At 37.6% G+C, this 22,221-nt stretch overlaps 1 protein-coding gene across 3 annotated transcripts in view; it reads left to right on the top strand.

The window, feature by feature from the left end:
* grin2bb (glutamate receptor, ionotropic, N-methyl D-aspartate 2B-b) overlaps positions 1–22,221 on the top strand; it is a 100,178-nt gene that overhangs the window by 57,178 nt on the left and 20,779 nt on the right. For all 3 annotated transcript variants that reach the window (XM_084094336.1, XM_084094337.1, XM_084094338.1), the window contains exons 3-5: positions 4,837–4,980; positions 10,706–10,976; positions 11,059–11,251. In XM_084094336.1, coding sequence (XP_083950462.1) covers positions 4,837–4,980; positions 10,706–10,976; positions 11,059–11,251 — 608 coding nt within the window. The remainder of the gene's footprint in view (positions 1–4,836; positions 4,981–10,705; positions 10,977–11,058; positions 11,252–22,221) is intronic.

Consider the following 22,221-nt stretch of genomic DNA (forward strand, 5'->3'; position numbering starts at 1 on the left):
AGGCTTAAGAAGCCAGCAGCAGTGGAGGCTGTTAATGCTGCGAGTGACCTTCTGGAGAGCGAGTCTCTGAGGCTCAGCACGAGCTGTTAATGCCACTGCTGTTCTGAAGGGGTGAATCTAAACTATCTTGTCAATACAGTTGTAGAGGAAAGGATCTGTCTTTAGCGACCGAAGTAATGGTGCATCAACTTTACCCAGAAGTTACAGTAAAGTCAAATTAAGAATTCTGGACACTCAACTCTTATTTTATCTCGCTGTCTTTCCTCCTTTTCATTTCTTTCTTTCTACATTCATTCTCTGTGTCTGTTCTTTTTCTCATCTAATTTTTATTATTCAGGCCTATCTCTGAGTCTGTGTAAAGAAATAGAAATAGATTTTTGGAGCACTACTTGCTGCAAGGGAAAATCACAGAAGGTGCTCTCTGGTTGAGTTTCAATTAGTATTGAATAGAGAAAAATGATTGTCCAAGATACTTCTTCTGATACAAAACTTAATTTTAATTTAATATATTTCTGGAAAAAGAGCTTTCCTCAGAATGTGTCATGGCAAGCATAGACTGCAGGTGTCTAATGGTGCGTCATATCAGAATGAAAGTGTATGAGTGGTAAAGTTGTAATCGTGAATGAACAAAATCTATTTTTAACAATCCAAGCGCATGGTCTAAAGCGCACGGCGCAAGTGCACTTAGGGCGTGTCCAAATCCACTTTTTCTAGTTTAACGACGGGAAAATGGCATGGTCTTTAAGGGGTTGTTCCTATTCTCTTAATGAGTAATGGCTGTGTTTTGGGCATAACGTGCAATATACCAGCCAGAGTCTCATCTCCCATTCCTTTTAAAAGCCAGTTGCGCTCGCGCCACGGCGGATTCGCTATTTACATGACGGAATTTGCAAGCGGAAAGACTGAACGCGTCTCCAGAGAGGAAACGGAATTGCTCTACCGGCCATCTACGGGACAAGCCGGATTCCACCATATCTTTATGTACACAATGATAATCTTTTAATAATAATTATATTTTATTCCTTTAATTTTTCATATTTAAAAATGTTTGTGTGCTGCTGCATGTGTTTAATAAGCAAAGTGTAGGCCTACGCGCGCTGTGCACCCGCCTATATGCGCATATTTCTAACGCGCTCTTTAGATTGATTTTAGACTTTAGACCAGGTTTTTGTTGGTCAATGGCACAGTCTATTTCAGTTACCTCAAAATAGCAATGCGCCAACAATGCGCCTGAACACACTCGTTTTCAGACCAGCACGCCCATGGGCGCACAAATGGGCGCAAATGCATTTGCTATTTAAACAAAATGATAACTGTGCCTGGTTGAAACTAGCAAAAAACACTTGTCGCACCGTCGCTGCATTGTGCCGTGTGTATGATAGGGCCCTAACACTAACTGGGGTTACAGACTGGTTATTTGCACTGTGGTTTGTCAGTGGAATTTTATGAAAATAATTTTAAGTATTGGTGTTTAAATATAGATTGTAACGGTCACCAGCTGGAGTGCCCTTGAGAGCCACCAGAGGGCACTCCACACCGGACTATCATATTCACTCACAGACTACATTTCCCATCCTGCATCTACCTGGACTGATTACTTCATACACCTGCACTGCACTGATTACACACACACCTGCACCTCATTCACACACACATAAAAGCCACTTCCACACTCCACTTCTCTGCGAAGTATTGCATTGCCCCGGCGTACAATTTCTGAGCGTTTATTCCTGTGTTTGCTGTTCTCGTTTATTGACCTTGGACTGTGTATCTTGACTCCTGATTGTTCTCTGCCTGCCTTTACCCGGATTGTTAATTGGACTTTGCCTTTTGCTGCCTGCCCTGACTTCTGCCTGTGACCCCGATCTGCTCTGTGTTCTCTCCGTTGTTCTGTCTGCTGTTGTTTTACCCTGCCTGTCTGACCACTCTAAATAAAGCTGCAAATGGATCCCTCCTCGTCCGCTGCATCATTACATAGATAATGCCAGTGTCTTTTGCACAAAAAAATTCATTCGGAGTATTAAAAGAACTGTTATTTAAACCATTAAGGAATCTAAATCATTAGAGTAATCAGAACCAGAATTTAAAATCAAGGCTTTTTAACATTTCTTTTCTAAGAACTGCCGTGGACTCTCTTTTCTTTGGCTTTCTGGCTACCAGTTACCTCTTATTTCCAATCAATCCAATCCATCATGGTAGATCAACTGATGAATCACTTGAATTTAGTTGCATGCTCTCCTAAACGCATCTGATTTTTCATTCCTTCCTCTCTCAATGACATGCTGTTCTGGTGAGGTATCGTGTATGGCAGGAGCTCAGCTGTTATCCCCTCCCAGCAGTCAAGAGTTAGCGGGGAACTTATTTTATGTCACTGCCTCTCATTCGAATATTGAAGATACTTTGCTTGTAAACTGCCTCTGCAGGACACTAGTCTTCATTTTTGAGGAGGAAGGCAGGAAAGTAGTGAGAGGAGAGTATGTTAGGTCTGGATTAGTTCCCTGCTGCCTGCGCAGGGCTGTATTGAGTATAGTGGATGACTAGGTCCGCCACTCCATTGTGCTAAACAGAGGAACTGGAGTCCGTTAATTCACTTGCATGTGGAGTGCATGTGTCTGTGATTGCTCATTTTGAGATGAATAGACTCAGAATGGATGAAGAGGAAGAGCGGAGCAAGGGAGATTGATGACAGGGAGGGGGTGAGGAGCAGAAGTGTAGAGCATCGGATTAGGGAGGAATGATCCGCAAAACAAATCTGACACATGGTAGCCTATATCATACATTTGTGTGTCTGTGTGTGTTAAATGTACAGTTGAAAATTCTTCTTAGAAAGCAAATGTAATACTGGTATGTTGTTGCAAACTATAGTTAAAAATATAATAGTAACAGGGTTATATATATATATATATATATATATATATATATATACTGTATATATTTATTTATTTATTAAATAAATAAAAGAGAAAAGAGATCAGATTTACAGATATTTTGCCCAATTTTTATTATTATTTTTCTTAATTAGATATCAGTGGTTTTGTATTGTTGTGAAATGAACATGAAATTTGACAAGGACAGAAGTTAAACATTAATTTCTTCCTGTGATGTAAAGCTTAATTTTTCAGCATCATTACTCCAGTCTTCAGTGTCACATGATCCTTCAGAAATCATTCTAATATGCAGATTTGCTGCTCAAGAAATACTTATTATTATTATTATCAATGTTGAAAACGGTAAAACTGTAAAAGAAAGTTCAAAAGAACAGCGTTTATTTGAAATAAAATTGTTTTGTAATATTATAAAAGTCTTCATTTTTAAGTCTTAATAAAAGTGTTAATTTGTTAAAACTAAAACTCTTAACGACCCCGTGATTGGAGACCCACCTCTCCTGATGGGATCAACTCCAAATGAGAAGAGGTGGAATTAAGACAGGAAATTAATATTAGGGGCACGCAAATGAATAGAAGTCACAAAATGAAAGGAGCAGAGACACACATACACATTACAGGCAAATCAAGCAAATATTAAACATTTAGTTAACTCTACAAAACAAGAATATATAAACAACATTAAAACATTAAACTACAGCTGTAACATTAACAACCGAAGCCCCCCCCCCCCCCCCCCCCCCTCCCCACAGCCCCATCAGTGTTGTTACCTCATTAAAGCCGAATCAAGGTAATGGATCAGTCCATCTCAGACCCCAGGGGAGTGGCTTTGATGTTGAGTAGAGTATGGAGACCTGAAAGAGAGAGAGAGAGAGACCGAGAGACTGTGAGATTTCGCCATGCGGCATGACTAACATGGCAAACGCCCACGACCGACTTCATACATGAATACACACACAGAACAATAATTTACAGGCCTGTACAGACCAATACATCAATGTGCATGCATTCATGTGCACTGTCGTACATGTGTGCATAGCTTTAAAACGTTTTGGCTTATTTGCCATTGACAGCTTACACACACACACACACACACACTCTCTCTCACACACACACGTATGCATATTAGATGTGAAGAGTTCATTGGCATGCGTATTATAAGAATTTGAAATGCATTTATACAAATCATTTATCGCCAATGTTCCACAGACATTTGGACATTTAAACTGCCTGGGATGGAGCATTTTGTTTCAGTGAAGTGGTCATTTAGATATTAACGGAGCAAAGTGTCTCGTTCACATGCTTTGATGCAGCAGATGTTAGATCTGGCGAACTGCGGTGCTGCTGGGGTCGGTTCATATTTCTATACCGTCTTTCTCAGCATTACTTTCTTCAACCTGATCCTTGTTTCCTTTATCCAAACCTTAGCAGGTTACTGTAGTGAAAAAAGATAGTCATGTCAAATCACAATAGCTCTTAATACAATACAGATTGTTTCAAAGCAGCTTTACAGTGATAAACAGGAAAATAATGATAAATTCTCTAAAAGCTCTAAAAAAAGACAATAGTATCATTATTCAGTTGAAGTCAGTTCAGTGGTGATTTAGTTCAATAACCGTGTAAAGTTCATCAATTGTGAAATGAGTTCAATTGAGCTATAAAGCAGCTCTGCAGAAAACAGTGATGTCATCATCCATCTCAGTTCAAGTGTCATGATAGTTTCTATGCAGTCAATTCAGTAATATTGCTGAATATTAGGTGTCCCCAACTAATGTACGTATACTAAGAAACCTACATTTTCATTTGTCGGTTTGTGCTTGTAATGGATGGCAAGAAGAATACAACATGAATTTGAGCTTGGTTAAATTGTTATATAACTATAACCTACTGATGCCATATTATGATGTGATTCTTCTGTTTTCTCATGCATTTGTTTCTTTATTTCTTGCAGGATGACCATTCCATGTTCTTCCAGTTTGGTCCCTCTATAGAGCAGCAAGCCTCTGTCATGCTTAACATAATGGAGGAATATGACTGGTACATATTCTCCATCGTCACCACCTACTATCCTGGATACCAGGACTTTGTAAATCGGGTGAGAAATCTTTCAACATTTTTCGGTCTTCATCCAAGCCTATCTATGTGCTTGATTCAAGTCATCTTGAAAATAAAACAATGAGTTGTGATGTCAGTTCAGTTCGGGTGTCATTTCATGCAAAGCTTAGAAGACTGCAGTAACTCATTGAACATATATATATATATATATATATAGTGTATAGTGTATATATATACATGTACATATAAATATACATACAAGTTTGGGGTTGGAAAGATTTTTGCAAAGTCTCTGTGGCTCACCAAGGCTGCATGTATTTGATCAAAAATACAGTCAAATTGTGAAATATTATTACAATTTAAAATAACTGTTTTCTATTTGAATATACTTTAAAATTTAATTTATTCCTGTGATACAAAGCTGAATTTTCAGCATTATTACTCCAGTCTTCAGTGTCACATGATCCTTCAGAAATCATTCAGCTCAAGAATAATTTCTTATTATTATCAATATTGAAAATTATTGCTTAATATTTTTTTTCCATTTTATTCTTTGATGAATGTAAAGTATTTATTTGAAATATAAATCTTTTGAATCATTATAAAAACCTTTACTGTCACTTTTGGTCAATTTAATGCATCCTTGCTGAATAAAATAATTAATTTCTTTAAAAAAGATGACAATGTTATAAAAAATAATATGAAAAAAGTATTGACCCCAAAGCTTTGAACAGTAGTGGGTGTGTATGTTGTCATTATTATTATTCATATTATTTTATTATTATTATTATTACATTTATTTATATTTTTGGTTATGTTTTAACTGACATTTTAACACAGTGTTTCTCTAGATTTTATTTCTAAAGGAAATTGTGGTGCAGAACAGCATTGCTATGTGGTTGCTAAGGTGTTCTGCGTGGTTTTTAGCATATCGCAATGTGGTTGCAAGGGTGTCCTGGGTGGATACCAGGGGTCGCTATAGGGGATTTCTAGTGTGTTTTGAGTGGTCAATTGTATTTCTGATTAAAGCACGTTCATAATCCCGACAAACATTCCATTCAGCAGAACCTAGTCTTGTTTATCAAATCATTGAAATGCATCATCAGGTTGTATAAATAGGCACCTATCCAGAGCTAAAACGTTTTGGCCAAAATGAGATTGGGATCTTGTGAAACCCCAGACCGTACTGGTGTTTGCTTCACTGCCCGTAATTCTGGAGACTCTAGCTGGTTGGGTTCACACCCTAATCCCGGCGTTGTGACTCCCGCTGGGGAGCCAGCCGCTCCAGCTCGAGCCTCTTTCATCATCAGGAGTTTGCCAATGCTCCTGTCTCAACTAATGCCCTCTTCCTCTCCTCTGTCTTCTGTACGCTGGGGCTCCTGTCAAAACTAATGTACCCGTCCTCTCCCCTATCTTCAGTATACGTTGCTCCTACAGGAACTCCTCTCCAATTTTGTTTTATCATTTCTGATTTAAAGGCATAGTTCACTCAAAAATTAGCATCATTTCGTCATCATTTGCTGACTCTTATATCATTCTCAAGCCATGTGACAGCAGAAAAAAAGGCTGCATGCAAGATAGAAAGTCATACGTGTTTAGAATGAAATGAGGGTGAGTAAATGATGACTAGTGGAATTTTGCCTGTGACCATCGTTCTGTTCATTCATCACTCTCACACAATTTATGCCTTTAGACTTGTGTACAAGCCCTATGATAGTAGCGTTGACCCTTTTAATTCTTGCTAGCCTCTTTAGAGCAGAGGTTATTGTTGTTAACTATTCAAAACATTTTGTTAATTGAAATAAAGCTGAAATAAATCAAATAAAATAACTAGTGCTGTCAGTCGATTAAAAAAATTAACTAAATAATTGTGATAAATCGCATCTAACATTTAAGTTTTTAATACATTTTTGTTGTAAAACTTTCACATTGAATCTTCAAAATAATGTAGAAACAACATAAAGACAGTATATTATAAATATTTGTTTAATTGCATCTTTTTACTAAGCACTATGAATGAAGGTCAGAATGAAGGCCATTTGAATAACTGAATAATCTTTTAACATTTAATGGGTTTTAAAAATATATAACAACTTTTAATTTAAGTGAACTTAAAACAATCTTCACATAAACCCATTGTAATAAATGTCACATTTATTCCCCGCCAGAATATTTTGTTGTATGAATATCTGAACATGCAATATGCCAAAAGAAAGCCTTTCTTTTTTATCATCACTTAAATATGAAATAAATATGAATATGAAAAAGAACAAACATTTTGAGCAAAAAAAACTGAGAAAATTACATCCATATCGGATAGGATCGGATCAGAACGATGATCAAAACATAGATGGAAATTGAGTAGATCGAGTTCATCGACACCCCCAAAGCTTCACAATCCTATTGCTTGTCCTGGGTCGACATTTCATTTAGCAACATTATGCAGGTTTGATTTATATGCTGTTTAATGTTGAATGATGATCGCATTATTTTACATATGCATCTGCTTAGATATGGGCTGCGTCCGAAAACTGACAAATGCTGCCTTCGGAGGCACTCCTAAATTCATATCTGGCACACAGTGGTGTGGATAGAGCTCTTAAATACACAGTGCAACGGTTAGGATTGTGTTCTTTGATTTTTACCGTACTTTCAGTCATTCCCCAAATCAGGAGCAACCTCAGGGCAATGCAAGCAGAGCCCAGTAGAAGTCCAGAGGATGCTCCGCTTATTGAGGAGGCTCAACCAGCAGGCTCTTGATGTTTTTGCAGGTGTATAGCAGGCAGGCTTTTGTTGTTCTTCCAGAGAGACCAGTGCCAGGTTTTTGTGTTGTCTGTTGAGGGAAGAACAATGGTTCAGGTGATTCCAAATGCTTGGACAAACTGTGTCCAATGCTGGTACTCTCCTCTTCAGTCACACTGACATCTGTTGTCTAGTGCCTCCTATTTGTGGCCCTTCATCTTCTGCAATATCCTGGGTTGCCGCAGTACCTGCACTATTTATCTTCTCTTACTTTGCGCTTTGTTAATGACCATGGAAATACTTCGGTTTGGAAATTCAGAATTCGCAATGTGTCAGGACCATATCAGTTATCAGATTCGTTAATGGTCGATACTGGATATTTAATTCTCCTGTTTTTACTTATATTACCTTTGTTGTCATCTAACAATCACTCATCAGAACTAATCTTTATCAAACTGTTTGTTTAAAAAAAAAATCTCTATTTTCATATTGTACATTATAATGTTGTGATGCAAAAATTCACTTGTTGTGTTTTAAAAAAATTAGTGAAGTTTTAGTTGATTTTATTTGGACTAAATTGTATAGAATTTTAAGATTGACCTTTTTTTTGGTTATTGGCCTTCAGATAAAAAAAATAATCATCCGCTTATCAGTGCTGACCAGAAGTTTTATATCGGTCCATCTATAATATGAACAAGTGTTGTTTTTGTTAACTAAAATCAAAACTATAAAATATTAAAATATATTAAAAACTTTTTTTTTTAAACTGTTATTATATTTCTTAAAATAGTATACATAATATAACATTTACAGTGAGGAAAATAAGTATTTGAACACCCTGCTATTTTGCAAGTTCTCCCACTTGGAAATCATGGAGGGGTCTGAAATTGTCATCGTAGGTGCATGTCCACTGTGAGAGACATAATCTAAAAAAAAAATCCAGAAATCACAATATATGATTTTTTAACTATTTATTTGTATGATACAGCTGCAAATAAGTATTTGAACACCTGTCTATCAGCTAGAATTCTGACCCTCAAAGACCTGTTAGTCTGCCTTTAAAATGTCCACCTCCACTCCATTTATTATCCTAAATTAGATGCACCTGTTTGAGGTCGTTAGCTGCATAAAGACACCTGTCCACCCCATACAATCAGTAAGAATCCAACTACTAACATGGCCAAGACCAAAGAGCTGTCCAAAGACACTAGAGACAAAATTGTACACCTCCACAAGGCTGGAAAGGGCTCCACAAGCAGCTTGGTGAAAAAAGGTCCACTGTTGGAGCAATCATTAGAAAATGGAAGAAGCTAAACATGACTGTCAATCTCCCTCGGACTGGGGCTCCATGCAAGATCTCACCTCGTGGGGTCTCAATGATCCTAAGAAAGGTGAGAAATCAGCCCAGAACTACACGGGAGGAGCTGGTCAATGACCTGAAAAGAGCTGGGACCACCGTTTCCAAGGTTACTGTTGGTAATACACTAAGACGTCATGGTTTGAAATCATGCATGGCACGGAAGGTTCCCCTGCTTAAACCAGCACATGTCAAGGCCCGTCTTAAGTTTGCCAATGACCATTTGGATGATCCAGAGGAGTCATGGGAGAAAGTCATGTGGTCAGATGAGACCAAAATAGAACTTTTTGGTCATAATTCCACTAAACGTGTTTGGAGGAAGAAGAATGATGAGTACCATCCCAAGAACACCATCCCTACTGTGAAGCATGGGGGTGGTAGCATCATGCTTTGGGGGTGTTTTTCTGCACATGGGACAGGGCGACTGCACTGTATTAAGGAGAGGATGACCGGGGCCATGTATTGCGAGATTTTGGGGTACAACCTCCTTCCCTCAGTTAGAGCATTGAAGATGGGTCGAGGCTGGGTCTTCCAACATGACAATGACCTGAAGCACACAGCCAGGATAACCAAGGAGTGGCTCTGTAAGAAGCATATCAAGGTTCTGGCGTGGCCTAGCCAGTCTCCAGACCTAAACCCAATAGAGAATCTTTGGAGGGAGCTCAAACTCCGTGTTTCTCAGCGACAGCCCAGAAACCTGACTGATCTAGAGAAGATCTGTGTGGAGGAGTGGGCAAAAATCCCTCCTGCAGTGTGTGCAAACCTGGTGAAAAACTACAGGAAACGTTTGACCTCTGTAATTGCAAACAAAGGCTACTGTACAAAATATTAACATTGATTTTCTCAGGTGTTCAAATACTTATTTGCAGCTGTATCATACAAATAAATAGTTAAAAAATCATACATTGTGATTTCTGGATTTTTTTTTTTTAGATTATGTCTCTCACAGTGGACATGCACCTACGATGACAATTTCAGACCCCTCCATGATTTCTAAGTGGGAGAACTTGCAAAATAGCAGGGTGTTCAAATACTTATTTTCCTCACTGTATAAGGATATTTCCACCTCTGTGGTACTGGATGCTCACACTACACTTGACTGCATATATGTGTGTAATGATACTGTCAGGGCAATTTGCAAGTCTGTCAAATTGGCTTCAAATATTGGGCGATACAGTAATATGCATCATCAGAATTGTGGGTGCAATAATTTCATCTAGTTCTGACTGCGGTTGATTCGAATGAAAAGCATCTCTGAACTTGTGTTTGAACAATTTGTTTTGAGGAAATGCAGTTTAATTTCTCTCTGTCTCTTCAGAGTAGTTCTGTGCATTTTCAAATGTGGGATAGGTTTGCGTCTTTACAAATTATAGAGATCAAAAAAGAGAAACATTTGCAAGGCCGGTATCTGGAAGAAGTGCATGATGGGAATTTTTTACGATTAGTGTTTTCATTATTCCTTTAAATAAAAATATTTGCTTCAACTTTCACTCCCTCTTTGTCTTTTTGCCTATTTTCTCTTTTAACTCTCTCTCCTCTTAATATATCTAAAGAACAAAAGCGAACAGTTTTGGGAGATCTGGAGGCAGCAGGACGGTGTTACAGGACATGCCGTTTTTTTTTTTTTTTTTTTCATCTTTCTCTGTCTTTTTTTGCTACCTTCCAGATCCGGAGTACCGTTGAGAACAGTTTTGTTGGCTGGGAGCTGGAAGAAGTGCTGCTGTTGGACATGTCAGTCGACGATGGCGACTCAAAGATCCAGAACCAGATGAAGAAGCTCCAAAGTCCTGTTATACTACTGTACTGCACTAAAGAAGAAGCCACAACCATTTTTGAGGTGGCACATTCTGTCGGCCTCACTGGTTACGGTTACACCTGGATCGTACCATCTCTGGTGACAGGGGATGCAGATAATGTACCCAACGTCTTTCCAACAGGTAAGAATGGAAGGATGGTTTGAATTGAAAAAACTATTGTAATATTTCAGATGACTGTTTCAAACGCTTCCTTTATTTGCAGGTTTGATCTCTGTTTCCTACGATGAGTGGGACTACGGGCTGGAGGCTCGAGTGCGTGATGCTGTAGCCATAATCGCCATGGCAACCTCCACAATGATGCTGGATCGGGGTCCTCACACGCTGCTTAAGTCTGGATGCCACGGCACACCTGACAAGAAAGGCAGCAAGTCAGGAAACCCCAACGAGGTGCTGAGGTGAGTCAGGCTTAGCGGGGTGCCAGGGTTCAAACACTGACATCTGAGGTCTGCAATCTTACGCGTACACAGGCTCTCTCGCAGGCACACACACATTTACAACACCTGCTCAGGAGGGTTTCTCAACTAATGGAGTGTTTTTGAAAAGGGTGAACAGCCCTAGACAGGTGCACAAACATACACACACACACACACACACACATTTACTTAGCTATCTAAATGGGGACATTCCATAGACGTAATAGTTTTTATACTGTACAAACTGTATATTCTATCCCCTTACACTAACCCTGCACCTAAAGCTACCCATCACACAAAACTTTCTGCATGTTTACATTTTAAATGAGAGGAAAGAGAGGTTTTTGGAGATTTTTGTCAGGTTTTGGTCACTTCTGGGTACAAATTTGTCCCCAAAATATAGTTAAGTAGGTACAAACACACACACACAGTGGTTGGTGTTAGATACCTTTAAAGTTTCATGATTGAAAAAGGCATTTTAGATCTATAATGGGTGCTATTTTCATGATACCATTTTTTCCCCTGATTTAATTGGTGATTTAAAAAGGTTCATTAAAAAATACATTCAATAGAGATTGATATTAATATATTGATATTAATATTGCTGATGCAGTCCTTTAAAATAAACAAATATAATAGGCCTATTATATATATATATATATATATATATATATATATATATATATATATATATAAATAAATGTATAATATTTCATATTTAATCATTTTACTTTCAATTGCCATACTTAATGTGTATAAATTATATTTATGATGACAAATGTGAATTTAATATATAATTAATTACCTAACATGATGAATCACTGAAAACAATTCATTATTTGGCATTAATTAATCAATTAATTTTATATAGATTTTTAATCTATTTACATCCCTTACAGTAACATAATGGAGTCAGAAACCTTTCCCTCGAAATGGGATCACAAATGGCCTCAGGAGATGCATTTGAAACGCATGTTTCCAACTGTAATTGTAAAAGGTAATTGACAATCCTTCTCACCTGTGATTGGATCAGCCGAGACGGATCCTAATAAAGCGAGTCCTAGATTAAATGGCACTTTCTTGTAGCTGCACCGTACCTGTAACACCCGGAGAAAAAGAACGAGTGAGAGTGACAAATGGACAACAAAAGAGAAAAATGCGAGAGGAATAGAATCCACATTATTGTTAATGTGGGTCTGCTGTAGCTGTTCACTGAAGTGTCTGGCACAGAGCACCTTTCACTTTTCTTTCCCCATTATGTCTCCTCTGACATTCAGCCCGCGCCCACGTGTCTGTACCGGCCGGCTGTGGTTTTCATCTTAAAAACATAAATATCCATCGTAATAGAAAAGTGAGCTTTTCATCTGAGCTCCTCTGTTCTCTTTTGTACTGTTATTTGACATTTAGTATTGAGGGGCATTGATTCCTAAGTATTAATTAGCGTTTAGGCTCGGTCACAGTCTCTTTTAGCCAGTCATTTGATCTGCTGGTGAGGAGTTAATTGAATGCTCGAGGCAGAGCAGGATTAGGAAGCCAAATGGAACAACAGCGGAAGCCTCTCTCGCTCTCTCTTTACGTCTTTTAATATAACAAACTTTAAATCCCAAAGAGACATGGGTGGAAAGCAACAGTAAGAGATTCAAATCTACCTCTCATCCACACTTTGATATGAACAGTTGTGGCACACGCATGCCGAGTTTCCTCTGTGGATTCTTCATGTGCCAGTTTCAGCAGAACAGACGACGGACTCACCTTTCCGCTGGTCTAGAGTGTCTATAGCTGTGTATACAGTACCATTGCAGGTTTTTTATGACACATTGATACTTAACCAGGCCTCAAAATGTATTTTAAATTCAATAACGACATTAAAAATTAAACTTAAAGGGATAGTTCACTTCAAATGTTTAGTTATGATTTACCCACTATCATGTTGTTCCAACCCTGTACGATGGAACACAAAAGAAGATTAAATATCTTTTGTGTTATTGTACAGAAAACTGAAAATTCATACGTGTTTGGAACAACATGAAGGCAGATAAATGATGAAAGACATTTCACAAAAATATTAAGCAGCTGTTTTCAACATTGATAATAATAAGAAAAGTTACATAAGCACAAATAAGCATATTAGAATGATTCTTGAAGGATCATGTGACACTGAAGACTGGAGTAAAGTAAAAATTACATTTGCATTACATTACATTTGAAAATATATTACAACAGAAAACATATTGTAATAATATTTCACAATATTACTGTTTTTCTGTATTTTTTATCAAATAAATGCAGCCTCGAAGACATCATAAAATGTTTTATCTTTTGAACGGTAGTGTTAAAAAAAAAGGTTATTTACAGTATTATTGAGCTTTACAGATATTAAATTTTTTTCCCCTTTACTTCATAAATCGCTTTTCTTCTGCGGTTACTTTCTGTTCGCTTCAGTCTCACTAGTTCTTGGCCGAAGACTCTTTCCTTTCTTGTTAAACTCTTGTTAAACTGTGTAAAGTGTTGCAGGGCTGGCTAGCAGTGAAAAATTCACCAATCCTCTGATCGCTTGATTCTGCCGTCTCTGAAAACACTTTTAAATACCCTTTTCAACGCTAATTTTTGGAAGCTGCTTTCTAAAGCATGTATGTAAAGGAGCACTTAATTCCAGCGCATAGGTCGGACACGGACCAGTTGATAACACATTGTGCGTGCATTTAATATGCAAATTACGTACAAATGCACCATCGATCATTAAAAAAAAACACCACTTAAGGTTTGATTTAAATGTTAAATAAAACATTTATAATGTTTCTGGAACAATCTGTAGCCTGGAGAGCATGTTATGAAGATATATAACTGTGTTGTTGCGGAAAGCTTTGTTGGTTTAGATGAGAGAAGCAAGTAATTAAGTGTGTGTGTGTGTGTGGGGGGGCACTTTTATGTTATTTGTGAATGGTGAGTTTACAACAATTACCCAGCGGACATGGTATCTGCTAGAACAAGATGGTTGCATTTGTGTAATTAGGCAGATGTGTTGCCTTTAGAGTCGCTGAAGTGGATTTTTGAATTGTCTGATGAGAAGATAAGGACACACTTTAATGTCTTATGAATGCTGGAGAGCATAATAATAGATACGAGGAAAAGTAGCCGTAAGTACGAACCAGAGAAAATGGTTTAGTTTACGGTCCTCTGGGAGTGCAGGTTCTTCTCGATCACCCTGCAGTGCACACTTAGGATCTCACATATGCGTGCACACGCACACACACAAGAAGCTTTTGAATGACAGCCTTATGAGGTGGGCTGAATGAGAACCACCGGACCCTGTAACCCCTCGAGGACTCTAATGATCCGTTTCCACCATGATGGAGACGATTTAAATGGCATTCCAAGATTCTATATTATCATTCTGGAACACCCACCATGCTCTGCGGTGGATCTGTCAGCGATGATGGAGGGCTTTTCAGCTGAATGGGTCATGTTCTGTGATGGTTAAGGGCCTGAAACAGCCTCAAGGGGTTCCTCTGAAGGTCAGCTGAAGGTTTAGGCATGGCTGTAGAAGGTTAGATGTTATACATGTACCCTATAAAGGTTGAGAGTGGGGTTAAATGAGGCTACATACTTATCTCAGATAAATTGATCGCAAGGACATTGTGTGGGTTGTTCTTGCGAAAAATTGATTTCATTCAGATCATGCTAGAATTTTAATGATTTAATCAATTTACTGGCTCTTTTGTTCTGAAACGTATTTTAAAGACAGTTTCCACGTTTATAGATATTTGGAATATATGGCCAGATAAAATATCATTACCTTAATGACGCTCTGGTATTATTTCTTTTCCAATTTCCAATTTCACACTTTGTTTTTAAAAACTCAGTGTTTTATTATTTATTTATTTCCAAAAAATGTTTAACAGGTTTTCAGATTTCAATTATTTTCAATGATTTTGATAATTTTTTTTGTTTTGATACATTTCAGAAATGATAATCAAGTTGTGGTAATGAGGTTGAAAGTTATTAAATTATTTATAGACGCACCAGCATCTACTAATAGCGAAACTACGCTCGCTAGTGAGAAACGGCATGTAGCTTTTAAGTTGCTAAACTATTTTACTGATAAAACCTTCAGAGTAGCACTGACAATGCATTTCTGTGCGAGTGTGTCCGTACTGTATGTGTGTGCGTTTGAGTGGGAGAGAGAGCGCGAGAAAAGGATATGTGCTTTTCCATAATAACTAATATGCATAATACACAATCAAACGTAATTTTGTGGCAAAAAAACAAAAGGAAATAATTGGTCGTTTTTATCCTATTGTTTACTATATGTATTTGCTTGGTCAATGTCGTTGTTGGTTTTGGTTCTGTAGGCTGTAAAGACCTTTGAAATAACTGAAATCATTTGGCGAAGTGATTTGGAACTGTAATGCGGTCAAGACCTGCCGGGAACTACTTTAGCCGCGCGTTTCCCTGAAAATAATTGCACATCTCAGAACGTTCGTCAACCAGTCAAAATCAAGCATTCAACTACCCCGTAGTATAACATGTAATAAATTTTTTTTTTTACTTCCAAAACTTTACATTTACTTTACTTTTTAAAACTTTAAAATAACAAGAAATGTTCCAGTAGAGCTATTACAGTTTTTCAACATATATACAGTTGTAAGAGAACTTAGTAGTAAGTTAACCAACCAATTAACAGGTTTTTACTATATCATTTTTTACAGATTTTTACTGTTAAAATTACGTAGTATTAAAATGTACACAATTATAAATGGATTATGTGTGTATGTTTTTTGGTTTGTGTGCATATTTTGTGTTTTCCCTCCTTGTCTCTCTGATGCTTTGACTCCTCTGAGGTGCTTAAGGCTTGTGAAGCTGCCAGGCTTTTATTCTCTACTTGACTTAATTGTAGCCCCTCAGGCTGGTGCGGCCAGTAGACCTGACGCCCGGAAAGTTTAATAAGATGGTTGTGGATGTTTTTATTACGGTATGCTTTTGGGCAATGCTGAAAGACGCTGACAATAACTCTTCAGAAGTAGGTCAAGATATCATTTGTACACTTTTTTGCTGGTGAACCCATGCGGTTTCCCTCCGGTCTTGCACTTCTCCATCTATCTCTCCGTTTCTGCTCCGTCACACTGTGTTTCGGTCTCCATTTATTGTTTGCTTATAGAATACAAAATACACGATGAACAGTCTGCCTTTACAGAATATTTGGCTTTTTAAGCTTTCACACAGCTCAATTCCCAAAGGTGTGTTTGTGTGCCTTGACACAAAGAGAAAGTGTGTCTATGTATTAGTGTGTGTTTTAGCTCCATTAGAGTGGTGGTGGTGTATCGCTGTGTTACAAGGCCCACAGGCTTCCCTGGGGAAGGGGTTTGATCATTACATGGTGTCCTGTGTAAGTAAAGGTAATTAATCTCTGGTTCACCCAGGAGCCTGTAACTTGCTTTAATTAAAAATGCATACATAAACACACAGACTTCTAGAAAAACCTATACACACTTCCACAGCCCACATCCACTTTCATATAATGCACTGTGGGTGGCTGTGAATATGGGTGACTGAAGTATGATTCCATCAGTGTTCAGCTAATCCGAAATCCTGTTTAGGTTAACTAATATTGTGATGTTATAATACCTCTTGCGCTATAAATCCTCAGCAGATTTTTGTCGCCCTCGTGTTGATGATGCATTAAAATAATCCAGTGCTGGTGGGCAAAGACTGTAATTACCTCCAGAAAAGCCTTCCTCCCCCTAGTGGTTTTCTAAAAAAAAAGAGAGAGAAGGCAAAGCCTTTTGGGGATTTAAGTTAAATTCATGCTTCATTAGATTTTTACATGGTTTCCATGTTAAATGCGCACACCATTTACCTGACATTATCAACAAGCAACTTGTACCATACTATAATATAATATTTTTGTATGTTTATATTAAAGGGACAATCCCCCCCCCCCCAAATTAACATATTGTCATCATTCATTTTTGGGGGAACTGTCCTTAATAAATATTATGTTTATTAAAACCAAGTCTCATTAAGTTTGTGTATTTAAACACTTTTTATATTACTTAAAGTCCTTCTGAGGTGAAAATACAGCTTTTAATGTCCTTTATATGTCTATGTGGTGTTTTTAATATGCTTTAAGACAAACCATGTGCAAATTAATAAGTCAACACCATTGCTGAGTATTTTCTCCTTAGAACTGCAGTGAACCAAAGACAGACTCAAAAACGCGCTTTGAAATCGCTGATGTTTCTGACATCACAAACTACCTTATAACCAATCACGACAACGTGTGATCGTCAACGAGTGGATCTCTGAGCTGGTGTGAGTGAGTGGAGGCGGGGCTAATTTGCATATTCATAGAACCGCATATACTAAATGAGGCAAGGGTGTGTAGAGTTACATTCAAGCTATTTTAAGGCATGAAGAATTTTTTTTTCAAGGAAAAAACATTTAAATATGTCATTTTGGTGATCAAAGATGAGTTTTAAGGGATAAAATGATTGGCTACAGGGGGAGTTTTAAAAAAATACATTAAAGTAAAAAGCATATTTTATGCGTCAAGCATTTGTTGTTATTAATAGTCAGATTATTTTCAGACCATTAGTCAGCTAATCCTCTGTAAACACAGTTGGTGTCAAGAAGGTTGCCGACACGGAGATGCTCGCTAAAAATCGCCTCGGTCACAGATCATTTAAAGTCATTTCAAGTTCATTTCGATTCAGATGTGAGCAGAAGTGGGGATGTGTGAGTGGGTTAGTTGTTTACTTTTTAATTAGTTTGTCCATTTCCAACAGTTTGACCCTGCCAGGCCAATTTGTGAACCGTTTGCAAACATGATGGGCAGGCGTTATCCCATTGCCAGGGGTTGTGCAATATGCATTCATATTTCTTCCGTCCAATCACGTTGCACCTTCCGTAGATCATTTGCCTTTATGTAACTCATATGACCTTTTTTGTAAATAAATAAATAAATAAATATATATATATATTTATAACTATTTTCCATATAACAAATTTGGCTCATTTTCGGGTGTGATCTTTTTTTTCCTGCTGAATTCAAAGTCAAATTTGAACCTGGGTCCACCTACATACTAAAGGGAAACTGTACCACTACCCCTGGACTTTTTATGTAAAGAATTAAGTTGTTAAAGCAATTTTTTCTTTGGTCATGCCTTATCTTGCCTAGGGCACCAAGTGAGTCGGGACCGCCACGTATGCCCCATCAAAAACAATAGGTGCAAGACATCCGTGGGCTCAGGGGAGCTAAAGAGACACTGTCTCCTTCTGTGATTGTCTTTGTTGGACAGTGTTACTTTGTAAAAATGAGTGGTTTGAACAATATTATACTATTGATCATTTTCATGTGAATATTTTTGAGAAGGCACCTTACTTGTTTTAGTATTATTTCTATAAAATTAGAATTCCGAATATTCGTCAAATTTAAAATATAAATGCAATAATGGTGCATTCGCATTTTAGGTGTGTGTCAGGCAGTTTTGTGACAGTGGCGCACGAGATGTGCTGATTAGAGTTGTTGATTTTCTTAGCCTGTCCAGTTGAACCCAATAGATGCAATCTGGTCATTTAAAACATTGCAGAAATAAAGCAAATGATAAAGATATAGTTCTAAAAATCGTTCTCAATATCAAAGAATAGCAGAGTTCACACCACAGCTATAACGATAATGGCACAGAGAAACGATATTGTTGGAATCACTTTCAGAACAATTTTATCCAGCTGATGAACAATAAAAACATTGACAGCCAATCAGAATCCATCCTGCTGTAACGAGCTCGAGCATTTAAAGTGACAGACAAGCACGAGTTTAGAATAAACTGAACAATAGTGTCCGCTGGTGTGGACGCTAATATAGTTATCTTTATAGTTATCGTTCTTGGTGCCTTTAGTCTATAGTCTCAAATATACTTTAGAATCAAACTATCATAACAGTGTATTTTTAATGACCTCATCTGTCGCCATGATGCCAGTGAATCGCAGATGCTTTCTGAACTGCTGTTTTCTCACCGCTGTCATTGTTGTGTGTATATTTTGTTATTGAGAGGAAAGCACACAGCACATATTTACATATTCATCTAAACGAATATGTAAAGTGATATTCATCTATATCACTACATAGGTGTTTATTTCCAATTTTTTTTTACTTCTAAGCAAAGAACGAAAAAGAACTTAGCCGTGAGTTTATAGAGCTGCAGTTCATTTAAGGGCCACAGGTGTTGCTAACAACAAGGGTCTCTGAACTCTACATTTAGCCCCTTTAAGTTTCAGTTTTTCATGTAATATTTATATTTTCTTTTAATTAAATAAATGTTTTACTTTTAGTTAACAATGACAACCCTTGCTCCTCTGAGAAAATGCCCTGCTCCAAACAAGACGTTAATGAAATAATCGCATACAGTCCTCACACTCCCTCAAGTTTTCGATGGTTGTTAAAGCTGTACCCTGTTGACCTGAGAGGCGATTTCACAGCCTCACGACAAGTATCACGAAATGACAAAGAGTCAAGCCAGGAGATGTTATGTCAGGGCTAAAATGAAACATGAGAGGAAACCCTTGAATCTAAGATCAAGTCATTCATAGACCCTTGAATGATTACGCTTTTAAATGTATGGGTGTACGGTAAATCTGAAGATGAGTTTTCTAATGGCAGATCAATGCTAGAACTGAAAAATGTCGTATACGATAAATCTGGTTGTCTGTCTTGTCGATATTGATCTGTTTGTATTTATAGCGACAGATAAATGGGTCTCTGCTGCATCATGCGTCTCGCTGTAAGTACAAAAGACGCTACCTCTCTCTCCATGTCTCTTCCTCTCATTCTCCCTCACTCTCTCGGCGAGATTACTGTTCCCATGGCAACACAGCAGATTGCTTGGAGATTGCTATGGTTGTGGGCACCATGGTAACACATTTTATATGCTGGTGGGTCTCTCTCTCTCTCTCTCTCTCTCTCTCTCTCTTTCACACACATCCTCACACTTTCATTCTATCTGTTGGCAGTTTGGGGTTGTACGTACTTTCTGTCAGGAGTCCGCCCTAACACACCCTTTTGGGAACTGATGGTGCGCGTCCCTGAGATTGTAGGTTAAACGGATCAGATGTGCACTTAACTATTGCAGTTTAAATGTCTAAAATACATTTTAAGTCTTGTTTTAACAAATATACCTGCTGGTGGATGCTGTAACTACACCGATCAGTGGGCAAATAACGTATTTTTCCATTGACGACCACTATGTTTTCTGACTAAATCCATTTTTGCAAACAAAACATAGTCTAAATTGCAAGTATTTGATTAAAAGTCTGATTTGGACTCAACATTGTCATTTTCCCACGCCTCCCCAGGACCCATGGTTGCTACTTTACTTCCAAAGCCTCCTGTGAGCCTCAGATGAGCAACTGCCATTGAGATGAATGGCAATGCTAACGGTTAGCTTTGTCCGGATGTTATAGACCTCCTCACAGGAGCCCATTTTTTGTGGTGTTAGCTTCCGTACAACATTGCTTCACAATATTAATCCATTGAATTGTACATGCATGAGACACACTCACTACTTGTTTGGTCATTCTTCTTTCTAGCCTCTCTCTATTTCTAGATTTCTCTTTCATGTTCTCTTGTTCAGAGCAGATATTTATTTCCTGTGTGGTGAGTCGTTTTCATGAGGCCGATTGTTGTCATGGCGACGACAGCCCACAGATGGAGGCAAGAGAGCGAGGAGTGCAGCAGAGAGTTTTCACTGGCTCTGACACAAAACTTGTTGACACACATACATGATACTCATGTTATGATGAAAATCTGTGCGCATATCGCTGCTCAAGGGCACAAACACACACACGCACCTGACTACGGACTGATTTACTGTCACTGTCTAAATTGGGTCAGTTCTTCTACGTCATAAATTTTACACCCTGATGGCAGAAAAGGGAAACGCTTACAACTTGCCCATGTGATTCATTTTCATGATGCTTTACTGCTGATGTCTTTTATTAGTGTGGGGATTTTTATGTTGTGTGTTTGACACAGTAGGGTGAATTGATGGAAATGGGAAAATAAATGGAAAAAGCACCGTTTCTTATTTATCTGTAGGGCTAGTTTTCAAACAGAATATTTCTCTGTAGATTTTATTTTTATGAAAGTCAGTTTATGTATAGGCACATCACTTAAAGGCACATAACTTAGAGTTATCAAACATTTCCACTGTTATTGCCCAGGAAAAACATATTCAGTTCATTTAACATATGAAGACTACAGATGCAAAAGTCGGTAACACTTTATAATAACGTTCAGTTGTAAGTCATTTATAAGTGGTTAGTTAATGATGAACTAGTCATTTACAGAACATTCATAAATGAGTAGCAAGTGATATACTAACATTTTATGTATGTTTTGTAAATTCCGTTACAAGTCATTTACATGTGATTAGTAAATGATTAACTAATTATTTACGAAACATGCGTTCATAAATGATTAATAAGTGATATGTTAATTATTGTATGTATGTTTTGTAGATTCAGTTATAAGTAATTTACAATTGATTAGTTAATGATTAACTAGTCATATACAAAACATGAATATGCGTTTCATAAATGTTTAATAAATGTTTGGTTTTTTGTATATATGTAGCAATTAGAGGGTGCAAAAAGTGTTGTAAATGCCTTGAATACACATACAGATCATTTGTAGGTATATGTAACACATTTACAAGTGATGAATAGTTTACACTTTAGATTAGGGGATGCAGAAAGTGTTGTAAATGATTTATTCATGCGTTTACACATCTATAACAGGTGTTGAACACTGTAGTGTGTACTGCAGTGTAAGTGCTGACTGGTGAGGGTATAGACAGCTGTCTTCTGTAGTGTGTAGTGTGTAGTGTAGTGTGTACTGCAGTGTAAGTGCTGACTGGTGAGGGTATAGACAGCTTCTCTGAAACACATGGAGTCTT

The sequence above is a fragment of the Abramis brama genome (genome assembly GCF_963993115.1).
Source record: "Abramis brama genome assembly, chromosome: 2".
Taxonomy (NCBI): Eukaryota; Metazoa; Chordata; class Actinopteri; order Cypriniformes; family Leuciscidae; genus Abramis; species Abramis brama.